This window comes from Myxocyprinus asiaticus, chromosome 42 (assembly GCF_019703515.2).
Source record: "Myxocyprinus asiaticus isolate MX2 ecotype Aquarium Trade chromosome 42, UBuf_Myxa_2, whole genome shotgun sequence".
Classification (NCBI taxonomy): domain Eukaryota; kingdom Metazoa; phylum Chordata; class Actinopteri; order Cypriniformes; family Catostomidae; genus Myxocyprinus; species Myxocyprinus asiaticus.
This window is the reverse complement of record NC_059385.1, coordinates 1,015,156-1,039,829: the sequence shown is the minus strand read 5'-3', so window position 1 is coordinate 1,039,829 and position 24,674 is coordinate 1,015,156. Positions and strand designations below refer to the sequence as shown.

Here is a 24,674-nt window from a genome sequence, read left to right as displayed (position 1 = left end):
TCACTATAAATTGTATTTTCCTCTTCCCAGTAATATCACTTTCCCTAGTTTTTGCTGACAAAAGTTTAAAAGCCTTATTAAAAAAGTTTTTAATAAGACTTTAAAACAAGTACAGGCTAACAAAATAATCTCTACATTAAGATAACCTTAGAGAGTCAAACTGAAGACAAACTGATAACCCATAGGTGCAATTAAAATGAATGTGACATTTTTGGTTATTGATTGGTGGTTTCATTTAATTATTATTCCTCATTTTATTACCATTTTATTTTTGCATTATATTCAATACAGTACATCATGGTATCTTAAAGAATTATTACATTTATAAATTCCTTCCCTGCCTTTTCATTTAGTTGGATGATTGTATTAGTTTTTCACTTGATGCTGTTTGAACTTTAATGAGGGGAACACGTGCTCTCTCTCGTGAGGGCAAGAGATGAAAGTGGGGAAAGAGTGCATGTTTCTGGACTCTGCAGGTGCTACTATTGTTAATGCCATTTAAGATGTTTGAACTACGCCACATCTTGTAACTCGTGTTGTTACGGAGATGCCTATGCCCGGCTGAGACTGAGAAGCTGACGCCATGAGCGATAATGAGGACAGTTTCACAGCACGCGCTGTTTTCCCTTTGATTGTCGCGTGTGAAACGCCACATTAACAGTACAGCACACAAACTTCTCATATTCGCCATGCCTCTCCCACTGCATCATTTTTAACTGCTGAATCAAGTTTATTGTCTTACAACACTATGCCAGTATTCCCCACTAGGGTTGCCACTTTTGAAGTTTTAAAATAAGAGACACTTAAATTGGGGGGGGGGAAAATCACAGCCCCTAACCACATCCTCCACAGTTTTAGCAATAAATGAGCTAATATGCGTTTTTAATAAAATTTGTATATCCTATCTTATAGGCTAAAATGAGAACTTTCCTGACCCATGACTTATAAAAAAAATAAAATAAAAAAATAAAAAATTTTTATAATTCTTTTATTTCATTTATTTCCTTCATCTGTACTTGTCTTTATGATTGTAATCATACATTGTTTGATCTTATTGAACATTTATATAGAAAACTGCAGTTTTACCACCATTTTTGGACTTTCCACACGGTCCCTTACCATACCCTCCACAGTATTAGCACGTTCAGCACAATGTGTGAACTTTTCAGACGGTCCCTTACCACACCCTCCACAGTATTAGCACGTTCAGCACAATGTGTGAACTTTTCAGACGGTCCCTTACCACACCCTCCACAATATTAGCACGTGTGGACTTTTCAGACGGTCCCTTACCACACCCTCCACAATATTAGCACGTGTGGACTTTTCAGACGGTCCCTTACCACACCCTCCACAGTATTAGCATGTTTCAACACAATGTGTGGACTTTTCAGATGGTCCCTTATCCACCATAGGCAAATTTTCCAACTTATATCAATGTGATCTGGAACGATTTCACCGTGACGCCATCTGACCAACTTGGATACGGGACAAATTATTATTCATTCACACATTTATTTTTTGGAACCAATTCAACTTAAATATAGTTATAAATTGTAAACAAATACTAATGATGACAATAATAATAAAAACATTTTTTTATTTTTTATATTGATTCAATACGGGATGCATCATTTTATCTTCAAATACGGGACAATCCTGTATTTTACGAGAGGGGTGGCAACCCTATTCCCCACACTCCATGATGCCATGACAGTGCTGCTGCACGTCTTTTACAACACGAGCAATCGGTTTATGCGATTGGCCAAATTACCTAACCCTAACCTCTTTTAAAAACTAAAAACACAGCACAAAGACTAAATTATCTTCAAAAACTTTTAAAGTAGTCAGTAAGTGGTTTGAGCTGAATTTGTATCAAAGAAAAGAGATTTCAATACAGTGCTCACCTTGAAATTACTATAACTATATGAGCCATGACATTGCTTGGGAATATTATTGACTGCAGCCCATGGAAATGTGATTTTTTCTTAAACAGATGGAGGAGCAGGGCAAGTTTTAGATTCTGCAACCAGCTGAGAGAATGAAAGCGAACAAATGATCAAAACAAAGTGCTGTGGCATATAAAAGAAACAATGCTGCTCAAATCCGCATATGGCCTACATTTCTTTTTTAGTTTCGAGTGTACTTAAAGTACAAAAAAAAAAAAAAAAAAACCCTATAAGACTTTGTTGCATGTTGAAAACTGTTTGAAACGAGCATCGAAAACCAACTCAACTCAGAACGCACATCAAGTGTCCTTGTGCTGGTGGAAAGCAAATGGAAACGTTTAAACTTTGGGGAGTCTGGGAAAGGCCATGTGAGACCCTAGTTAACAAATCATTACCTGCCTCATCTGCGCCATATCTGCAGAGAAACTTGAACTGCTGTTTTTACCGCTCACAAACGGCTCTTACAGCACATTCAGATGCCTAAATGGTAAAGAAAATGGGGCTACTGTTTTCACCTACTACCCACTCGCACACATAATCACAACAATATGGGGGAAAAATCTGGGCATCGGATACCACGCCAGCTCAATGATATAAAGTTACTGTGGCTGAAGGGAAAAAAAGTTTTTATCATTTGCAGATAACTGAACAGAAGGGAGGTTTTGTGCCACCCCGAGACCACCGCAGTACAGAGAATGAGCAATGAGTTTCTCATCTGAGATGCACTTTTAAAACGCCCATCACAAACTATCCGTCACTTAAAGCTTGAATGTCAATGCACATTTTACTGTGGCGCTTGTGAACCTGAAGAGAGACGAAAGAGAAGACACAAATGAGAAAGACAGTGATGTGAGAGGAGGACAAGAGACTCACTGATGCAGGTCTGTGCAGTTAAAAGGTGAATTTTCTATTTTATACATCAGTCAAGCAACAGTTTTGATTTATAGCCAGTGCTTTCCATGAAAAACTAAAGTAATTGGAGTCACATTCCAGTATTTTAAAAGCAATAAAGGCTACTAAATTCTCTTTGGAATAAAAACTATTAAATATTGAAGATAATCTGTAATTAACAGCTAGTTTTAAGTCTATTGTTGGGGGGCTGGGTAGCTCAGGGAGTACTGATGCCAGCTACTACACCTGGAGTCGCGAGTTCGAATCCAGGGTGTGCCGAGTGACTCCAGCCAGGTCTCCTAAGCAACCAAATTGGCCCGGTTGCTAGGGAGGGTAAAGTCACATGGGGTAACCTCCTCGTGGTCGCTATAATGTGGTTCACTCTCAGTGGGGCACATGGTGAGTTGTGCGTGGATGCCACGGAGAATAGCGTGAAGCCATCATACGCGCTCAACGAGCCACGTGATAAGATGCGCGGATTGACGGTCTCAGACGTGGAGTCAACTGAGATTCATCCTCCGCCACCCGGATTGAGGCGAGTCACTACGCCACCACAAGGACTTAGAGCGCATTGGGAATTGGGTGTTACAAATTGGGGAGAAAAGGAAAAAAAAAAAAAAGTCTACCGTTTTTACCCATTTTCTAGGTTAAGCACCTATTTTCACTGACCCTTTGTTGCATAATAAATAAATAAAAAGTGTCAAGCTCTTTTTTTTATACCCTGTTAGTGGTGCCAGTCAATCACTGGTGACACTCTTTGCACTGCCAACTCCTTGATAAATGTCCTGAACAGCCCAAAACTCATGAATGTCACTCACATGTCACTCATTTGTAGTTTACTGGCCGTTTACACTCTTGAGACTCTACGCAAAGACTGAAATACTATCCTGTGTTCTGTCAAGTTCTATTGAAAACAAACAAGAGAGAAACGCAAGTCCAGGGCTAAAAAGTAAATATTCATGTCCATATTTCACGTGCCTCCGTCGCTAAAATTCAATCAGTGTGGAAACCACTGCCAGAATGAGCAGTTGGCTGAAGCCAGACACGGCTGGTCCATAGTATTTCTGACTTTCCTACTGAACATAGCACAAAAGAGATCAGATTTCCACACAAAATCATTTTCACATGACACGGAGGGAATGGAAGAAACATGTATATTTCCAAGGGAAAATGTGCACTTTTGTTTCCCTCTAAGCTCAGACATCTTGAGTATTGTCTTGCACACTTGGTTTTTATTTCCATGCACGCAACGCAACACAAAGTGGTCAAGAATAGCAGCAGTTAATGTATTGGGATCTGTCCTCCTTTCTTACTGGGTTTCGAGGGAAACTGGAGAGTTTTGTTTGATTTTTTTATATGCTAGCCTCCTCTTCCTCCTCTCCTCTTTCCTCCTCTCCTCTTTCCTCCTCCTTTCTGGCCTTTCTGTTGCTTTTGTTGGCTCAGCACCCCAGTGCTGGAACAAGACGGTGCAATAAAACATTTCCCTCACAATAACAACGATAAAGCACAAATCTCTAACCAGTAAAGAGCAACTTTTGCAGCATTATTAAAAGAACAAGCATGCCGAGATTTACTGACGTGTTCTCTCACAAATGTGCAAGGTAAAAGTGTGCAGCGGGCCAAATTTATGTACCCGACTACTGAATGAAAGCATTCAAGGGGCTGTAATTCAAATGTGACTACTCGCTGAAACGGCAGCAGCGTTCTACATTCGAAACTCTTGAATGAGCATACCACTGTCCCCCTTAAACAACTCACCTGGTCCAGTGCCAGCGAAAATCTGGCAGGGTCGCCCGCTGCCCCTCGGCCAGGAATCGATACATTTCCTGTGTCACGGTGAAGCCTTCATTTTGCGTGAGAGAGTGTTGGATTACGGTTAATGTTCGCGTATTAGTTCACATCAGTGAGTGCTCGTTACTGCGCTGAGTTTATGACCTCTGACTGACAGAGAGAAGCTGCCAACTGCATCCTGCAGACAGACGGAGCTAAAAATGTGACCAGTTAATAATGAATGCACAGGCATATCAGAACATCACATATACATTAAAACAAGCACACCACTGACACTATGGGTGGGTGTAGTGACCAAAACCAAATATCACCTCATGAGTAATTATCACCATAACAGTATGTAACAGTATAGTTATTTCTTCTGGAAATTCAACAACAAAAAGAAATGTGGTTTATACTGTGTATTCAATTATTACTAAATTATAAATGAATAAGTCATCAATGCAAAAACACTGACACGGGTTAAAAACTACAGAGCCTTTGCAAAACCTTTATCCATCTCTTTCGAAAATTAATCATGGTTTTACTATATTAACTATATTTAAACCATGACATTTGTGATAAAACCGTAGTAATAATTAGGGATGCACCGATACCGCTTTTTCTCTTCCGATCCGATTCCGATATCGGAAATCTCAGTATCGGCCGATACCGATCCCAAGCCGATACCAGTGTTGTTGTTTTGCTTAATCAGTTTAGAATATCTTTACATAATTGTGTGGAAATAATTTGGAGTACTCTTTAATATGTAAAGAGACACAAACCTCTAACTACACATTATTTCAATATAAATGTATAGCTTATTAAGAAACACTTTATTATTAACTAGTAAACTGGATAATGTAGCAGCACAATTAACAGTAATTCCAGTCTTCATGTCTTCAGTAGAAAAGAAACCAGTGTTTTATTTTTATTTTTTTATGTTTCAACGTGCATCTGGACTTCAGATCTTTTTTGTTCAATTTAATTGTAAGACATCAGTCCACTTTTCATTCACACATTTATTTTTTGGAACCCATTCGACTTAAATATTGTTATAAATTGTAAACAAATACTAATGATGACAATAATAATAAAAGTTATTAATATTATTATTGACTTTTAATTTTAAATACAACAGTAATATATTTAAATTGCGCACTTTTTAAACCCTCACGCTTTTATTTTGACATTCTGAACTCTCCAGGAAGTCCTGTATGTGTCTGTTTGTAGGCTTAATTCACTTCTTATTCAGATTCTGGTCAAATGCTCCTCCGGTGCCGTTCTAAATGCATATTATAAGTGAACCGAACTATTGAGCATCTACATCTGAGATGCTGTTCTTGAGTAGCGCTCAAATATTGCACACGCATGAAGGATAAAAATATCCGCGAGTGCATCAGCAGCCTGTGCGTGAGTTTGTGTCAACAGAGCAGCAGCATTCACTAACACGCTGGCGCTGTGCATACTATATATTTACTTATTAAACAGCCTTTTGTGATTTACAGAGCTATCGCACGTCTTCAAGTGGCTTTGAATAAAATGCACGAGTCATATGAACTGCTATAATGGTGTTTTTATGGTTCTTATGTCATTTTTGGACAGTAATGACCATGACTAACACACAGTATCGGATTTGGATCGGGCTCGTCGGACCGATACCTGATCGGTGCATCCCTAGTAATAATAATCAGTCAAAAAGCATGGCTAGTTTGTGGTACATGTGGGTTTTAAAACTATGGTAACCACAAAAAAATAAATACAAAATGGTTAAATTATTCCTGCTGGTTTACTATAATGAAACCATGGGCATGTTAAGGGCGTTTAACAATACTACCACAAATTAAACATCGTGTTAAGGCCCAGGTATACTTTGTTTTTGCGTGTTCCGCCTCGACCGCGTTGCCTTCGTGAGTGTACTCCGACTCATTAAGCGAGCGTAAATGAATGCGTTTGACGCAACTTCTTTGTGATACTCTTTTAGTACAGTCAATGGCCGGCGTATGCACCGACAATGACCGCGTCCACGAGTCAAGAAGATCTGGCCAGCGCGCAGTCTGGATTGTGACGAAAATGTACATCACGCATACTGTACGTTGAGCGATCGGCAACGCGGACGCGCAAAGTATACTTTGGCCTTTACTCTAGTAAAACTGTGGTAACCATGTTTTCTTACCAGAATGATTATAATTTTAATTAACATACAAATTGATTGATACTAAAAATACTTTCTAGATAAACATGACTAATTCCAGATACGGATTTCTAGACGGACTTTTAGATAAAAATAATACCTAAATTGGCTTTGAGGTATTTTGTAGTTTTCTTATTTTATACTATTATTTCCGAACATCAGTGTTATTTTAAATAAATTAGATTTTAAATTTACGCTGTTGACAACTTTGCGTGTTGCACTTTTTTTGTGCATTTGTTGCACACCTTTGTTTTCTATAATTGAGTTACTTTTTTAAAAATACCTTTAAAATGTAGGAAAAATCGAATCGAGAATCGTAAATCATTAAGTTTGAAAAAACTCGACCGGTTAGTCTTGATTTACAGATGTATAAAACAGCAATAAAGTCATTTAGGAATACAGTTCTCTGCTGGTTTTGGATTTGTAGCCAATATAAGGAATATGTCATGCAGTTGATCCAACCCAAAATTACAATTTATGTAAATTCTATTAATCTAAATTAATCTCAATTACAATATTTACAAGGGCAATTATGATTTGTCATAATCGTGCATACCCAAGGTCATATACACACCCGTGACTGCACATCAGTTCTATGTTAATGCATCATGTTGCAGCTGAAAATGACATAAATGTGATGCTTTGCCTCACAAACAACCCCTTAAGCTTGTCCTTGTCTTGACTTGTTCTTAAATGTCCTGGGGCTGGATTCATGAAAATCTTAAGAAAGAAGATTAAAAAAAATAAATAAAAAAAAAATAAAAAAAAAAGGTCTTTGGATACATTTGCAGCAGTTTGTTAGAATGTTTCTTAGTGCAATTCATGAAAAACATTAAGTCTTTTCTTGAATACTTTTTGGAAGAAAAGCTATACATGGACACCACGTAATAAACGGTATAGCAGAATCTCTACCAGTTGATGCATATCTACCGATACACAGTTTATGCCATTATACCCCCCAGTTGTAACTGGCACAACAGCTCAAGCCCTTTCTTGACAGGACAAGTTTCCAAAGCTTTTGCCTAAAGATGTCAGAAATGGCTGCTTTCAGTCGGCCTGCACTCACAAACTGTTGTCAATAAAGGGAAGTCACTTCTCTCGGTCCCCACACAGTCACTCGGCAGTGCTGACTCTCCACTTTATCCATCTATTCACCACTTCCATTACACTTTTTATCACTTTAGAAGAGGATACACTGTATTATTCTTCGCAGTCTATGTTTGGAGGGCTTCCTGTGGGACTGCTGTTGTTAAGTGAGCAATTCTTCATGTTTTGCGAAGCGCCACGCAGGAGACGGAATTTTCCCCACTTTTCATTTTGCCCCAACTCCAGTTTATTTCATTGCAATTGGCATCTTAACTGGCCAGAATTAATCAGACGATTCCAACAGAACCAACTTTATGCATTTCCATGCACGTTTGTTTTCCATATCCCGGGTGAGCTTTATAAAGCGTCAGTGAAGGTCAAAATTAAACGCCATTTGGGGGCCCAGGCCGGTCGCTCGGCCCACCCGCTGTAAACTGACCTCATTGAAGGCCTTGTGATTAACGATGTTTAACTCTCTCAATGGACACCTTGTGCTCTGCTTCTCGTCTCAGGCAGTTCATTTCAAAGCCCTCCATTCTTTTACGTGGAATGCATGATCGTGGTATTGTTGTGATAAGAGTTTCCCGTGGGTTCGGCAGCAACAGGTCATGCAGAAAGCCTTCATTAAGGAGACTTACTACTGTATGATTCTCCATCGGGCTCCCGTAAAATTAAGCACTCCTGGCTCTTGGGACTCAGGGGATCTGGGCCTGAGATGTGACTGAACATCAAAGTGCTGAGTTAGGGTTTAGCAAGTGATATCACAAGCAGATAAACTAATGGTCCAAATGCTACAACCACTGAGCAACTGCTACAGAGACAAACACACATGAAGAACAAGAGAACCAAAGACAGAACAGGAAAGAAAAACAACAGCTGTCACCTTTGGAAAAGACATGAATCAAGGATAAAAGATGTACAACACACATAAAATTCCATCCCATTTCTTTGTTTTGCACTGAATGCTCTCCACACACACTTTTTCACATTTCCTAACGGATGGATCGCACAATATGTGGCTCTAATTTAGCACCTCATTTAACCGACAGAAAAAACAACATTAAGCATTGACTTTGTGACACACACTCACTGAAGCTCTCACATTATGGCCCGTGCAGTTTAAAATTCTGCTTGGCAGTTTTGTAGATAACTAAAACGAAGAAATATGGGGGGAATTAAACAGAAGATTGATTCTGAGGAGATGAATGCATGGTATTCATGTGTCTTTATCTGACAGGGCTTGTGCTCTCAGGGCCTCGAGTTCAGTTATTCTCTCTGACAAAACATGTTTGGGCCGGGTTGAGGATGTGTCAGGAGGCGAGCGCTTTATCACTGTCTGACGGAGAACTGATAGTCTGTAGGAACCAGACGCAGGGATCAGTCTAAAAGCCCCAAACTGAGAATGATAACCTGCAGAATTCACTTAAAGCCATCTCCCCCGCTCGCATGGGGGCCGTCTGATGCACCTCGTTTATCCTGTTCGAAGGTAAAGTCAACATGGCCCTATTTACTTTCATAAAAGGACAGTTCACCAAAAAAAATTAATGTTCCAAACTGATATGAATTCAGTTCAATTGTTCTTGCCTCACTAGAACTTTTTTCTAGATTTTTTTTTTTAAATAAACCTTATTGATTTTTTGAAAAGATTTAATACCTCATTCGTTTTGCATTTCAGGTAAATTATTTATATTATACTAAATCAAGAAATTTATTTTCTCCAGTGTTTGACTTGACTTAGGGATGTGCAGAAGTAATCGACTAATTGAGTACTCGTTGTGCACCAGCTAGTCAGCTGTTAAAAACAGTACTTGAATATGGCAAATTTATTTTTCCTTTCCAAAATTGCTTGTCGCAGTAATGTGAAGCGGTACGAGAAACTCCGTAGCTTATCAGACCGGTATGCATGTATGTGCATTAAATCTTTGAACACGGGTAGAGCGCATTTTATAAAATGCCAACTTTCACCACTTGTTTTTTTTTTTTTTCATAATAACATGTGAAAGTAAAAAGTGTGAGTTTGTATATGCAAAACCCTAATGTCATCAGTATTGATTTTTATGTACATTTCGGGTGAGTGCAAATGTTTTTTACTGTTATTTGAAAATATCTATTTTACACGGGGCCTGGGTAGCTCAGCAAGTAAAGACACTGACTATCACACCTGGAGTCACGAGTTCAAATCCAGGGTGTGCTGAGTGACTCCAGCCAGGTCTCCTAAGCAACCAAATTGGCCCAGTTGCTAGGGAGGGAAGAGTCACATGGGGTAACCTCCTCGTGGTCGCTATAATGTGGTTCTCGCTCTCTGGTTGGGGAGTATGGCGAGTTGTGCGTGGATGCTGTGGAGAATAGCGAAGCCTCCACGCGCACTACGTCTCCATGGTAACGCGCTCAAGTCACGTGATAAGATGCGCAGATTGACGGTCTCAGACTTGGAGGCAACTGAGATTCGTCCTCCACCACCCGGATTGAGGCGAGTCACTATGCCACCACGAGGACTTGGAGCCCATTGGGAATTGGGCATTCCAAATTGGGGAGAAAATAAATTATATTTGATTTGTTTTTTTTCTTTAATTTTTTGCATATTGACCAGTTAATTTTTTTCCCCCAAAAGAAAAGCAGTTTGTTGAAGTTATCTTATTTTAAAACCGTTCTTGGTAATGTTTGTGAATAAAATAAAAATGTCTTGTGCATCACACTTTTAATTTACGATTAAATCGATTACTCGTTTTTAAAAATTACTTAAAATCCCTGGTTTGACTATTTCCTCCCTCTTTCCGTTGACCATGAAAATAATATTAGGCAGAACATTAGCCTCAGTCACCGTTCACTTTCATTGCATCTCTTTTCCATACATTTAAGTGAACAATGCTAGAGGTCAACCGATATATCGGATTTACCGATTAATCTGGGTCGATAGTTGCGTTTCGGGGTCGATCGGCTACCGGAAAAAATCAACTCCGCTAGTTTCCAATAGTTATTTTTGGTTTCATTTCTTTGTGGCCGGCACTGGAGGGTTGTACAGTCTGAACTCCTTGGTTCAACAATATAAATGGCACCCTCTAGAGGTTAAACAAACAATTACTGACTTTGCGTGAAGTTGATTGTCCAACGAGACGTTAGCTTCAAATGCGGGTTTAAAACATCGACAAGAGAAAAGCCTAGATACGTTTACAATACATGTTATTTTTACTGTCATGGTACAACAAATCAGTCATTTAAGACAACCAAAGTTGGTATGATAATTTGTTTAACTGCTACACTGGAGAATTGCATTGCCGACATGTTCGGTTAAAACAATGTTAAGTCAAGGATGGAAACTGCTTACCTTTCCTCAAAATACACCGTTCTGAATAATAATAAAAAAAGTTACTTATGAATTTGTGCTGATCTGTTGTTTTTTATTCAGTACAGTTGTATTTAGAGTATCAATATTCAGAGATAGCAGTGGTATTCGGCTTAACTCGGTGGTGAAGCGGCTCAGACTATGAGCCCAGACCAGGGGCTGTTCAATCAGATGAAACACAACAGACTGGAACAGAACATGGAGGATCTCAAGACACACATTTCCAAATTAAACATCTATCCTGAACAACTCATTGCTTAATCTGAGAAACGCTTATAAGAGAGCAAGACGCGATGGCCAAAGACCTCCACCAACTGTAAGGGGCTGTTCACACCGAACGCTTTTGCAACCATCCATTTGTTTTTCTATGTAAACGCACTAGACGAACGTCTTTGTTACCCTTTGTTTTTCTTTATTCAGCATCTCATGCAGAAGCGCTGTTTTTTAGAGAATGTCTAATTAAAAATAACTTTAAAAGCATATTGAGACACCTGCTTTCTGTTAAACTGTATTTGTTGCGCTGTGTCAAGCCTTTTTTTAGAGCAAGAATGTGATCGATCTGAAGTCTCTAATAATGCAGCATCTAGTCAACAAATTAATTACTCTATAATGATATGACATGTACTGTAAACATACCTTTTCGTTGTTGATGTTTTAAATCCGCATCTGAAGTGTTTCACTCCATGTAGTCTCACGTGTCAAAACAAACAGCACAAGGCATCAGTGAAGTGATCGTTTTTATTTTCGCCTCTAGAGGTCGCTCTCATACTGTAAAACAGCGTACCCTTCCCAGCCACTCCAGCACCAGACGCAACGGGGAAAAACTATCGGTGTGCATTTTTGCCGATAACCGATAGTTCCAGAAATCTGTTATCGGTGACAATTAATCGGCAAAAACCGATATATCGGTCGACCTCTAATTAAGAGCATGGTAAAATCTGTCTGAAATGAATTTTGATGAGAGGGCACATTGTATGTATTATATAACAATGTGTTCATGTGAGGGCACATATACTATAGACAATGCCATATAGACTTTAACTGATTTTATTTCTATCCCTTTTTTGTACATCATTTATAGATTTAATATGACAATAAAGTAATAATAATAATAATAATATTGTCAGTAGCGATGAAGCATACAGTCACTATTTGGCTTTGTAAGGCAGTGTTTAATGTTACTGCTGAACAACAAACACATTTGACCTGTAATATTTTCATTAATCTCAGATGGCAAAGGCTTTGAACAAGGTACCAGTGTGGGAGAAATTTATTAAAGTATCGCCATGGAAAGTAATACTTAAAAGTTCAGCATCATTTTGCATCAAGTGGAAAGTTTATTCATTTTATACATTTTAAAAACTATCGGCTGATTAAATCGGCTATCAGTCTATTTTCCCACCTTAATTGTCGGTACTGGCAAAACCCACTATTGGTCGACCTCTAAATGATGCATTAAAAAAAATTGCTTTCATCAAATTGTAATTACTTGCTCCTCTTCAGAAACAACTTTCCTTTTCGCCGACATCACCAAGTCCTCTTATATAGACACCACTTTTTGCCATCCAATCAGTTCCTGGTTGATAAAATAATTAAATACTGCTCTACGAATTTTCTCTTTCTCATTGAATGTTCAGTTTTGACAATGTCACGTTATAGAAGCTAAATTGATTGTCACCAGCGCTTCGTGTCGACTTCAACCTACAAATCACCTGCCCATGATGATAAAAACAACTGCAGGTCTGTGCATTTAAGGTAGAGCAGGACTTAAGGAAAATGAACCTTAAATGGAGAGTCTGGCCTAAGGCAGGGTTTCTCTAATTACCCATCATAGACCAGACCCTTGCACAAACCCCTAGTCCCATTTGAGCTCTGATTTTATTGCCAAGTCAACAGTAGGACTTACACTGACCTCTTATCTCTGGCTGCATGGGGCCTTTAATGGAAAGCAGAATCAGGCGAAAACCTCAAAAGTACCAAGTAAATGTATGTTCTCATTTAAGTCCCATAAAAACAGGGAAGCACAAACATTTGTCTGAGCTATGCTTTCATCTGTTGTGTGCCAAGCTAAAGAATAACAGAGCCGGGAGGCTGATAAAGTGAAGATAGGAAATGTAAATGTGTGGGTATCATGTTCCCATGATTCCAGCAGGGAGCTGACTGTTTGTCTAAGGTGAATAGCAGTACACAGACCTTTCATTATATGCAACTTCTACCTCGTCCACATCAGTATGCAAGACAAAAATTAATTCGATGATGGTCAATTTGGCAGTCGGTCAAGCGTTATGCATTAGCCAAGCACACTAATAATTTGGCAAGAGTAATTTTAGCAGCTTTGTGGCTATTTCCAGAACTTGGATTGAAGGAATTGTGATCTTTGATTGACGAACAGATTCGCTCACTATAACACGCTGTTGGCTTTGTTAGTGAGAAAGCATATGGCTGACTGGTTAAAGGTTGCTCATATGATGCTCATTGGATTTTTGTTGTACCAAGTTATGACTAGACTGTGCTTGTAAATTCACTCATGCCCGTTTTCTGACAGCTTCCCAGCAACGTGGACACCGCGTCGTGTCTATAGGGAGTTCCATCACATGACAAATGCAAAGGTACTCCCGGTGCTGCTGGTGGGACTCACTGCTTTTTATAGCCTTTGCAGGAAATATGCGCAAAACAGCATCCTGCTGTTCAGTCCCAATCACAGGCCTGTCGTGATTATTAAATAACTGTCAGATCACGGTTATTTGATCCAACCGCGATTATTGGGCAATCAAATTCCAATCACATTTTAATGCCCAAATAAGGGAATATACTGTATAAATGCCATGAACTGTGCGTTTGTGTCATTCAGTTGAACACCGAGTCCGAGCGTCACTGAGCCGCACCGTGGAGGTCAACCAGCTCCTGTCAGCTCCTGTCCTGAAGAATGCATGAAGCACTCTGATGCACGCGCTGTCAGCAGAGGTTCTCGCCAAACTCTGGCGAAAATGTAAATGAGAACAAGTATAAAATCTATGGAAGTGAACGCAGAGCACTCCGGTTTCACTTTAAACGATCGTGTGATGGCCAGGGCTGAAACGATTAGTCGACAATAAAAAACTGATGACAAAATTCCATTGTTAAATAGTCGTTTGATCTCATTTAAGGTAACATGAGATCACATTAAACTCTAATGATGACGTGTGAGAGCAGCACTGCAGTTCACGACTGACTGAGGAGAGGAAGAATTACACCGCTCACAGATGAACTCTAAACTTTCCAAACAGCTTCAGGTGATGTACATCAAAGTATGAGGGAATTATAAAAGTAAATACAGAAGCACCCTCGTTGTGGAATAAGTGGAGCTTATTATATAGCACGAGCCTCCACATGCTATGAGTCTCCGCGGTGTCATGCACAACGAGTCACGTGATAAGATGCGCGGATTGACGGTCTCAGAAGCGGAGGCAACTGAGACTTGTCCTCCACCACCCGGATTGAGGTGAGTAACCGCACCACCACGAGGACCTACTAAGTAGTGGGAATTGGGCATTCCAAATTGGGAGAAAAGGGGATAATATAAGAAAAAAAAAAACCAATTGTTTTTGATCAACAACTGACTTTAGAGAACAGAATGGGTATTAAAAAAGACAAATGGGTTGCGTGGATCTCGTCTTTGGACACACATTACACGGAGCAACTTTTACTCTGAACACGCTGTGAAAGGATCTCGCTGCTGAACACTTCACGAATAAACTACACAATTACTGGTGAGTGCAATGTAAACATTTACCAGTCACTTGCCAAATACATTCACTTTAGTCACATAGCAGGAAATTTGGTTGCAAAACGCGAGTGACTTCCTCTCATTGTAGTAGAGGGTTTCGCTTTGAGTGAAAGATCGATCTTGGGATTTAAGAATAGATAAAGATAGCGATTAATCAGAAAATCAATTTTACCCACCCCAATCTTGATTTGCTGAAAGTGAATAAAACGCACAGTTGTTGTGTTCATTTCACCAGGAAACATGGCACATTAAAGTCAGTTTGCAGAAATGTAGTTATAGTAACGTTCATTCTAGGTAGGACAAAAAAGGCTTGATCATCAACCACAACAAGATAAATTAACTAAATGCACTGCTTCAACACTTCTGTGAACAAATTTGAAGGTTGCTCATTGGATCAATAAAAGGTAAACATCATGTGACTAAACATTTCCTTTACTAGTGAACTAGCAGTGCAACCTTGATTACAAACTAACTAGTTGTTACCAAGCGCTTAGTTTGGTGGTGTGGCGGTGGCGTAGTGGACTAAAGCACTGAACTGGTACGCAGAAGGTTGCCGGTTTGATCCCCACAGCCACCATCATTGTGCCCACTTAACAAGGCACTTAACTCCAGGTTGCTCCAGGGGGATTGTCCCTGTAATAAGGGCACTGTAAGTTGCTTTGGATAAAAGCCACTGCCAAATGCATAAATGTAAATGTAAACTTTACATCCCAACTGAAGTGAGACCTTACGCATAGCTGGTGCAATTCCTTCTTCATTTCAAGTCAATGCAATTTTTTCATTTGTTTTATCGTCCACGAGGCGAAAAACATAAGTCTGATCGCTTAAAAATTTAATCGCACACCTCTCCTCAACAAGCTGCACTAAAGCATCATTCATGCCCGTAGCACAAACAGTGCAGGATGAGTTATATCCTGTAGTTCTGAAAAAGCCTCTAACCCAGAGCATGAGCAATAGCAACAGTAATGCCCGGCAAATACCACTAATGATTGTTTGGTGCTGCTAGTGCCACAGAAATTATGCAGATTGCACAAAGCCATTGCTAATATATATATATATATATATATATATATATATATATATATATACACACACATACACATACATACATACATACACACACACACACACACACACACACATACATACATATGAATGTTTAAGACGATAGGAGATTGGCGCCATTCACCAGCAGGGCCAATTTGTGGTTGTGCACACATTTATGGTTGGGTGGTGTCCACTACAGAAAAACCTTCAAACTGTAACAGAGGCGTCATGTCACTCGCCCTCCATAACTGCCCTGAGCGGAGGCCCCTTGACTGGTAATAACTCTCATCTCTCTCTCCATTTCCTGATCACAATTACCCTCTCCATGAGGAGTAGAGGCTGTAAATTACATTTCTCTGATCCTCAGCTATAATTGGACACTGAGGATTCTCCGAGCAGCAGCCTTTCTGTAAGTGGAAAACAAAGAGCCTCTGAGCGCCCGGGTTTGGATTTCACAGCGAAAGTCAATGCGACTTATTACATTAAAACAAAGGTGCAACACCGCTCCATATTAAAATAAAATAAAAACACCAGCACAGAAAAGTTTAAACACACGAGTGAGGTATGGATGTAAGTGGCTGTCATTATAGGGAAGGGAATGTGTCGACAGATAGGTCAGTCACTTGTGCACTGGAATGCTTGTGAAGTATCTGCACTTGTGCCGGGCTGCACTAATGGACTGCTATTAGAAGCCAATGCACTTTGATGCTTCCCCCTGTAGTTTTGCCATTGACAGTGTGTGATTAATTGCACTCACTCCACTCCCCATTCGCTTTTCAGAAAGAAGAGGTGAGAGACTGTCATTGCAGTGACTTTGCTCGCTTACCTAAGTGCACAGCTGGAAACGGCGCGATTCACTTTAGACAATGCCGAGCGCGTACTGTAATACATCTTTCCACAGCCAGAGCGCTACGTGACATCAAGAGAAGAGAGCTGCAACCTCAGTACGCCTTTCACAGCAATTATCACAAAAAATACCCTCAGCACGGGGGAAGGCCAACAAACAGCATGTACTGCTGATGCCCACAAGGCGACGACGAAGACTCGACTTTGGAATTTCTGATGACACACCGTTTGGCTCGACCTTTACCTGCACGTGACTGCTTGTATGTATTAAGTCACATTTTCTCCCTCATACTAAAAAAAGGCATTCAATCTGCCCTACATCATATCATCCACAGGGAATTACAGATACACTGTGGCACTAGGTCATACTATAGTAGCTGCTGAGCACACAATACTGCCTTTGTGCTTTCCAAACGTATCTGAAGAATGACCATGATGGCTGTAACCATAGTAGTGCCCCTGAGACTCAAACGTTAGGCAATGAGGGAAGTGCTTAGAGTAATGATGATCGCAATAACATTCTCACTTACACACAATTTTAACGCCAACCGAGCTCTGAACTGCATGTGTGTGTGCATGTGTGTGTGTGTGTGTGTGTGTGTGTTAACTCTTCTCTTTCCGAGCACTTTGCTAGCATCTCATTGAAAAATTAAAATACCGTCTTAAAAATGCTTTGGGGCCCCACCTGTAAACAAAACTCAAAGGACACATAATATTGAGGAAAAAAAAAACTAGAGGACTGACGTGGAAAAAGTGAACTCATGCTATGACGAACGCAGCAGGCTGTGGGTTTGCTATGTTTTTTTTATGGTAATTACTGTACGTGTATAAGAGAACAAACAAGGCACCTTTGTTTGCCTATGAGGAGGATAGAGCATTGCATATGGAAACCACGGCATACACCGATTCTGCTCAGGTTTTACAGGCGCCTACAGGAGCCAAATAGAGAAACCCAAACAAAACAAAAAAACCTGTGAACAAAAATGTACAAGCATGGATTATGCACATTTGGGATCGTCGGCTTTCATCAACAAAGGATCTGCATATTCAAACAGACAGCCGGTCTGCTACAGCCCCCAAATCCGCACGCCCTTCTGCTGTTAAACGGATGACAAGACCATCTCCTGTTCAAGTATTGTCAAGGGTTTGGGTTGGACAGCGATGTTTTATTCCCTTGTTGCCTCTTAACTTAACACGGTTGCCTCTTATTCATATTCAGGCAAAAGGAGACACTTCTACTGGAGATGTCAGAGATTTTACTGTACTTGAAGTGACTCAGGCACTCCCGTACTCACCCTCTCTCTATTTATCTCTTTCTCGCCAGGGCCAAGAGAACACTGGGACAAATGGGAATTCACACACTTAATTAAAACAAGTGTATCGACAGTGAAAAATAGGGCAAAAGCAGAAACGGCTAAGGAGAAGATAAAGTGCAAGGGAATTTTGTCTATGAAGAATAATGGAAAGTACAAAAGGAACGTTCCTAGTTCAGTACAAGTTAAGCTCAATTAACAGCACTTGTGACCATGTAGATTATCACAAAAAATAATTTAGACTTATTCCTCTTTTTATAAAAAAAATAAATAAATAAATAAATAAAAAATAGTAAAATTAAAATCATGGGTACAGTAAGGCACTTATTATGGAAGTGAATGTGGCCAGTCGATAAATGCTAAAATACTCACTGATCAAAAGTATAGCCACAAGACGTAAAAATTAGGTAAAATTATGTAAACATGATTTAAATGTGATAAAATCGCTTACTAAGGCTATGTCTACATTAATCTGGATACATTTGAAAATGGCGTTTTCGTAACGCTCTACGTCCGCACTGCGGTTTAAAAAAAAAAAAACGCCGTTGCACGTACGGTCGGAAACGCAACTGTCCTCATGTTCCGTCGCCAGACACCAATTACGAGTAACATTATCTTTAACAATGGTATTAAAGTGAATATCAGGCACAAAAGCGCCGCTATAACACGGGCCGCCATCTTGATTGTTTTGGTTGAATGGATCACATGACTTTTTATCTCCGTTTTCCCAGTCCACACTGCCACCTTCGCGTTGTATTCTCAAATTTATCCTCTTGGGAGAATGTTTTCAAAAAGCTCAGTTTTTGCTGACAAAAATGACATCTCAGTGGGGACGGAAGGCTAAAACAGAGAAAAAGATGCGTTTTCAGATAAAAATGTATTAGTGTGGACGTGGCCTAACATTATCTGTGTAAAGTTACTCAATAGTAAACCTTCACTGCCAGGGCTGAGTAGCTCAGCAAGTATTGACGCTGACTATCACCCCTGGAGTCGTGAGTTTGAATCCAGGGTGTGCTGAGTGACTCCAGCCAGGTCTCCTAAGCAACCAAATTGGCCCGGTTGCTAGGGAGGGTGGAGTCACATGGAGTAACCTCCTCGTGGTCGCTATAATGTGGTTCTCACTCTCGGTGGGGCGTGTGGCGAGTTGTGCGTGGATGCCGCGGAGAATAGCGTGAAGCCTCCACATGCGCTATGTCTCCGTGGTAACGCGCTCAACAAGCCACGATATAAGATGCGCGGATTGACGGTCTCATACTCTGAGGCAACTGGGATTCGTCCTCCGCCACCCGGATTGAGGCGAGTCACTACGCCACCACGAGGACTTAGAGCACATTGGGAATTGGGCATTCCAAATTGGGGAGAAAAAAATCACAAAAATAAAAAAATAAACTTCATTGCCATGATGACGTAACGCCATAAACCCTTTAAGTGATTTCGGCCATGTCCATACTTTGTTTGAAAACGCATCTTTTTCTCCACGTTTTGGCCTTCTGTCCACATTGAGCCGGTGGATGCATTTGGAAACTCCATATTCGCGATGTAGTGTAGACTGGGAAAACGGAGACATTGGAAAATGACGACGTATTGGTTGTCATGTGACGCGGTCATGTTATCCATCCCACCCACAACAATCAAGACGGTGGCCCTTGTTGTAGCGGCATTGTGCATGCTGTCCACTTTGATAGCGTTGATAAATGTTACATTGTACAACCTTCACATTGCATTCCTTTAAAGGCAACAGGAAGTTTACTTGGAATTGCTATCCAGGACAACTGCGTTTCAGATCGTACGTGGAATGGGGATTTTTTTGCATGCGCAGTAAGAGCGTGCAAGTAGGGTTTCACGGTATACCGGTACTAACGAAATATTGCAATACCAAAAAAATTTAAACGGTACGATATCATCTTGTTGCTTGTTGTTTCTGTACCATTTTACAGTATGTTGCCATTAGCTAAATGTTATGAGATGTGAAAGGTGAGTTGAAATCATTAACAATTTGAAAAAAAATTTAAAACATCTCGATATGGCCAAGTGTGACCATTAAACAGCAGGAAGGTGCCATTTAATTAAAAATGCAGTCCCATTCGTTGCACGCTATAGAATGAACGAGAGGTGCCGCTCTGCTCTATCTACCTCAAACACACACACGCAAATACCCGCGAACACACACACACACACACACACAAACGCAACACACACTACTGGTGCTTGATTTTCATGCAGTGTTTCATTTAGTGTATAAACAGTTGTGAACACACAAATCTCGTTTTCCGGTGCAGCTCGGAGATTTTAGCTCACGAGTCGAGACGGGAGTATTACAGCATTAATGGGAAGCTTGATATAATGAAGTCATTTTCCGTGTAATTTCATCAAAAATCTGAGGTTTTTATTTGTTGCCCAAGTATTGATACAGAGGTACCAGGGCCCGTACCGAAGCCAAAATTTTGGTATCAGAGCAACCATAGGTGTAAGCATTTTCAAACTTTTAGAAAACGTTTGAAAATGGCAGAGTAGATGATGAGAGAACTTCCAAAAAAATGAAAACGCTGTTTTCAAAATGATCTAGATTAATGTGGATGTAGCTTTCATCAAGCTAAAATCATGTTAATGCTTTTATTGTTGAGTTTAACTTGTATTGAACCCAGAATTTTCCTTTAATAAGGGTTTCACTGCAGTAAGTGACCTGGGCAGTGAAAAGATCCCCATGTGAACCGGAAACGTGTAGCTGATTAGTATCCAAAAAAACCTATGGCCCATTAATTAGTGGCAAACAATGTTCTGCCCAAATATCGACTTCTTAATGGACACAAAGAGACCTGGTTCGTGTTCCTATCACAGTCAATGATATTGGCCTCTGAGGGGTTTTGGAATGGGGCTTATGTCATCCTGTGATGTCCTTCAGACACTGGAGCTGGACAGCTTTTCCTCATCCTTTCCATGTTTCTCATTAACTATGCACAATTGCCGAGAGGGGCTTTGCCAGACTGCATCAAGTTCCTAACAAACAGATTACCGAATGCAACATCATAATGACGTTTTTAGAAATGTAGTGCGAGCATGCATCACCCACAAACATTTAAAATTTCCCATCCTGTAATTAAGCTACAACGGGGCACTTATACTTGCACTGTACAATAGCAGTATTGTAATATGTTTCTCATTACTCTCCCGGCTGTGTACAGCACCCTTTTAGTGATCTCCAAAAGTGAAAAGATCAGCAGAATGCGGACACCTGCACATTATAACTGCATGTAAGCCACCAAGGGAGGGTTTAAGCCAATGTCAAACTTGGCTTGAAGGAGATTTACAAAACTGGCTTTTAATGGAGAGGAAGTCTTTGTGCCGTCCTCCTGTGTCAAGAAGATGGCTGCCACTGTTTAATTATACAACAATTATTCAGCTAAATTCCTTTAATGGAGGCTGTACACTCTATTTCCCTCAATGGCAAAAAACCAGGACAAACCGCTTCAGTGTTATCAGAGACATGCCACAAAGACAAACAAAGAGAGAAAACACTTTTAAAGCGCCCAGAGGAAATTTGATTTAATTAGTTATTATATAATGGAAGCATGGGGCTCTAAACAACAATAACAAAAACACTCAAATTAATCAGAATCAATAGAAAAGGAAATGTGGACAAATTGAGGAACCTTCCTAAACAAATGCCAGCGATATTCTTGAGTTTTCCACAGAATGAGGTCATTTGTGATGTATTGTGGTTTGAAGCAATGCAGTTGTCCCTGTTTCTCTGACTTATTTCTTCAATTTATTCCAACTAGAACATTAATTTGGCATTTTGTTATTGGGGCCATTATGTAATAAAGAAAAATAGCTTAACTGAAGGGCTCTGGGTCTGAAGTTATTCTTTACACCCTAAATAGTCAAACCAAAAGCTGTATGATTCATCCACCCTAAACAACAAACACACACACACATTTAGAGGAAAAGAAATCAGTTTTAGACACTCAGTTATTAGCCTGATCAAATGCAGGTACCCAGAAAGCACAACCCACAAATGCATCGTAACAAGACTAAAGACATACAACAAACTATCAGCACGATAAACTTACAGAAGGCAAAGATGATCTCATTTCAGTGCTTGTTTACTCTAGGCAAAGAAAGCATTAAAACATCTGCTGCTCATCTCTAATTTCACATTCAATCTGTCCAACATTTTCACTCCTGCTTCATTCACACTTTGATTTAACATAATTCAAAATCAAAGCTCTTCTCAAGGTGCTTTATATGACATGACAAGCAGAAAATGCCCCTATTCCCAGAAAAATATGAATAAAATAGGTGCAATGAAACATCACACTTGTCTCTGTGGCAGCCCTATAAACAGTGAAAAAAAAAAAACATGGCCGCGGTCAGTTTGACGTTGTCAATAAGTTTGTGAACTCTATTTTGCCATGTGAAGTTCTACTGTTACAGCACCTTTAAGTAATGTTCCAAAAAATCCTCTGTACGATCTCATGTCAATCAATGTAATGGCAAAATTGCGTTAATTTACACATCTTCAGCGACAATCACAATGAAACAAACTGACCATTAATCTGTTTTACAAATCAGTTCTCTATAGAGTTATATGTGCCACAATTCTGCGCGCGCAAAATGATATTTTGAGCGCACAAAAAGTTATTTTGCACGTTTGAACTCAGTTTTGTAAAGCGTTGCATCTTCTTGAAAAGATAAATTAATTGAGCAATTTTGCACTTGAATAAAAGTATATTTGAATGTGAATTTGCTCAGATATCTGAAATGTTGCCTTCTCCTCCTAACCACACACATATTGCCTTTTTGCATGCTCAAAATATCATCTTGCGCACGCAGAACATTTTTTGTGCGCTGGAAATATCATCTTGTGCACGCAGAATTGTGTCACAAAAATAACTCCATAGTTCTCAAGTCTGGCATTACTGGAAAAAACTTGATGTAACAAATCTTAAGCATTTAACAGACTAAATCAATTCCCCAAATCTGATGTATAAAAATAAAAAAAAGCTGATGTGTATGGAGTTATACATGTGCCACAATTCTGCACGCGCAAAATTATATTTTGAATGCGCAAGATTATATTTTGAGCGCACAAAAATGTTCTGCGCGTGCAAAATGAAATTGAGCGCACACAGTTATTTTGCACACGCAAAATTATTTTTTTGAATGCAAAAAAATTCTGCACGTGCAAGATGATATTTTGAGCGCACAAAAAGTTATTTTGCACACGCTTGAACTCAGGTTTGTAAAGCACTGCATCTCCTTGCAAAGATAAATTCATTTTGAGCAAATGAAAATCAATTTTTGCGCTTGAGTAAAGTTTATTTGAATGTGAATTTGCTCAGAATTCTGACATTTTGCCTTCTTCTACCCACTCTGCGTGCAAAATGCCTTTTTGCATGCTCAAAATATCATCTTGCGCACGCAGAACATTTTTTGCGCGCTCCAAATATAATTTTGTGCACGCAGAATTGTGTCACAAATATAACTCCATAGATGTGCGCCTCTGTAAAGTTGTATTTATTCGACTACACGGTTTAACATTCGCGACTTTGCAGTTGTCAGAATTCAGAACCATTATTATTTCACAAAATATATCACAAACTTTATTTCGCTCGTTTTAGCGAACTTCGGCCCGTAATATCGTTGGTTATTCCACCTGCTGTTCGAGAAGAGACACCATTACTACAGAAGGGCTTCTGTGTCTTACCTTGAGCCGCACCAATGTTGACAAGCGAAAAAACAAGAAAAACTATTAGAGGAATCATCTGCTGTAAGAATCCCGACCCGTCGCGTTCTCTTCTCGCAGTCTTTTCACTTCTTCCCATCATATGAACAAGGCAAAAATCCGCCGTCTGATTCCGATCAGGTGCAATCGATCAGAGGAACCTCTAGAAGTCGAGTTTTCAATAGAGTCAAAGCACAGACATGAAAGATCGTGGAATTAAAGCTTCGTCAGATCCGAGCTCACTCTTATGACAGACAGCAGTCTCCGCCGCGCGACAAACACAACTGTTTGAGATGAAATATCCACAGTTTGTCCGTTTCTGTGCAATGCAGTGTCTCAGAGCTTCACTAAGTGCATATAAATGGGTAAATCAGCTCCTCTGAGGCGAGTTCATGTTCAGTCTCAGTGCGCGTCACTGACGTTCTTCTGATGGAGAGTTGAAGGTCCTCGAATGAGCCACTGGAGCTCCAGCCAATCCGAATCCAGTGTGAAGAAAACCAGGTACGGACACATGGAGCGGATGTTCACCTGCGCTTGTGTGTTCAAATGAGGTTTGTTGATGAGAAACTGTTTCTTTCACATGCTGCATGACATTTGGATTACAATGCTTCCTCTTTTGAGCATCTTTGTGCTGTGTTGCCATTACCTCAGCACTTCAAAACGTGGCAGTTTCATGGTTTTGCTTAACTTCATGGTTTCCAGTATTATTTACATTTTTAAATCTTATAAAAACACTTTTATACT

At 39.8% G+C, this 24,674-nt stretch overlaps 1 protein-coding gene across 2 annotated transcripts in view; it reads right to left on the bottom strand.

Annotated features, from left to right (window-relative positions):
* Positions 1 to 24,462, bottom strand: part of LOC127433065 (netrin receptor UNC5C-like) — a 260,166-nt gene extending 235,704 nt beyond the window's left edge. For both annotated transcript variants that reach the window (XM_051684703.1, XM_051684704.1), the window contains exon 1: positions 23,913 to 24,462. In XM_051684703.1, coding sequence (XP_051540663.1) covers positions 23,913 to 24,033 — 121 coding nt within the window. In that variant the 5' untranslated portion in view covers positions 24,034 to 24,462. The remainder of the gene's footprint in view (positions 1 to 23,912) is intronic.
* Positions 24,463 to 24,674: the final 212 nt, after the last annotated feature.